Below are 2,015 nucleotides of genomic sequence, written 5' to 3' on the forward strand. Positions count from 1 at the left end.
CCCGTACCCTTCCAGTGTAATTCTCAGCCTTTCATGGGGTACGCTGTCGAAAGCCTTGGCAAAGTATTGGTATATATTGTCAATATTACTACCCTGTTCCAGAATTTGAATCCAAACATCCAATATCTTGAGTAATTGTGTTAAACAGGAGCGTCCCGGCATAAAACCGCGTTGGCAGTCCTTTACAAGGTTGTTACGTGGATGTTCCATCATGGCATCTCATATAATACTCTCTAATATCTTACACACTATATTGGTCAGGCTCACTGGTCGTAACTAAAACAAAAGGATGGATAGAAACGGAAAGGATTTTTTTTTATAAATTTATTTATCCATGCTAACGTGTTGTGGGGTAAACGTTGACTTTACACCTTGGCTGAACAAAGATTTATTGCCTGGTTTGTGTGTGTCTGGAGGTGGGGTGGGGGAGGGATGCACCCAGTGAAATTGCCGGTTAGGAATTTCGAGGCCGCCAGAATGTGTGGCGTATTAATGAGGTAGACTGTACTTTCATGTGGAGGCAACTGTGCCTTGGTACAAGATATGATATTTTCTTTCAACAAATTATTCTTACGGGCGACGTCATCAGACGGACACAGTGATGCCTCTATTTAATAAATCAGTTACTTGTTCACAGGTTTAAACACTGTGTTGTTTACTACTTTGGCCGATAAACTGGCTTGGGACATCGAACAGCTTTCAACAAAATCCTCCCACAACTGGTGCCATTAAGTAGGGACATTTGTGTATCCCATTGTAAGAGTTGACGGAGGTGTTGTGTTAAGAGTGACCGGATTTATATTTCATGACATAAAGGAGGTGTAGTGTGATGGGTGTGATTCTTGACATCCATCATCATTTATTTTTTGCAGGTGTGAAAGTGTTCTCTTACACCCCAGGGAGCTACTGAGGTGCTCGGACAGATACACAGTGGAATCTCATAGACATATTGTGTCTCAAGATTGTTTTAGGAATAACCCAGGAAAGAATTCAACCCCTTGGGGAAAAGATGAGTGGAAGAGTTGTAGGAGATGCATGGAGGAGGTGAAGGAGAGAGAAAAGTGTGAAGAAGGGAGAATACATAGTGGCCGAGGAGGGAGGGAGGGGTTGTGGGGATTAGGTGAAGTGTGTGAAGGTCAGATTAATTAAAGGAAACAAAGGTGTCATGTTCATATTTGACTATTTAATAAATAAAATTATAAATAACATTGGAGACTTCATTTAGCCGTAGGCAGGAGCTGGGGTGTAGGAGGGCTGGGCTGCAGGGTACTGAGCCTCACCCTCGTAGGTCACCTCGGCCACGTAGCCGGAGTCGCCGTTGACTGTGTAAGCCACCTTCTGAAGACGACCGTCGGGAAGCAGCACGTAGTAGGAGCCCTGGGTGTCATAGCCGTCACGGGACTCCTGGTGGCCGAAGTCGTTGCCAGAGTAGTCGTCCTTTACGGCGTAGTTGAAGTCGTACTTGGCTGGCTCCTGTAATTGAGAAATGGTATAAATGAACTGTGTACGAGAATGAATATTTTTTACGGTATGTTTCACCGAAGCTAATGTAATACTGTGTCGATGGTATTGACACATGTTCCTTTATGAATTATTTAAGTAAAGTAATTGTGGTTATGACAGTGGTGAAGGAGGCAGTTACCTCGTAGGCGGGTGCGGGGGTGTAGCTGTAGGAGGGCTGGGAGGGGGCAGCTACAGCCACGGCCACCAGGGCCAGCACGACGGCGGTCTGTGAGAGATGAAATTACCAACATGTCTTACAGGTGTCATTCTATAATGTGCTAAAGAAACTGGTCCACAAATGTGAGAATCGTAGCTGCGGATACAAAGATGTTGAGCGTTTTACAAATATACATTGTTATTTTATTTCCAATAATATTTGACTTCGTTTAATATTTTAATAATATTTCTCAAAGTTATATACCGAATGTGTTTACTTCTTCGGGAAGATTTTGGAATTATGTTGTATTAATTAAATTTGTTATTATAAGTCACATTTCATACTTATTAACAGT

At 42.7% G+C, this 2,015-nt stretch overlaps 1 protein-coding gene across 1 annotated transcript; it reads right to left on the minus strand.

Annotated features, from left to right (window-relative positions):
* Positions 1–1,169: 1,169 nt before the first annotated feature.
* Positions 1,170–1,735, minus strand: LOC121858058 (cuticle protein 7-like; the record flags this gene model as incomplete). The annotated part of the gene is made up of 2 exons (XM_042354295.1): positions 1,170–1,473; positions 1,643–1,735. Coding segments are annotated over 2 exons (345 nt in total), but the record flags the coding sequence as incomplete, so codon positions are not given.
* Between the last annotated feature and the right edge of the window lie 280 nt (positions 1,736–2,015).

The sequence above is a fragment of the Homarus americanus genome, unplaced genomic scaffold, assembly GCF_018991925.1.
Source record: "Homarus americanus isolate GMGI-L3 unplaced genomic scaffold, GMGI_Hamer_2.0 scaffold34153, whole genome shotgun sequence".
Classification (NCBI taxonomy): Eukaryota; Metazoa; Arthropoda; class Malacostraca; order Decapoda; family Nephropidae; genus Homarus; species Homarus americanus.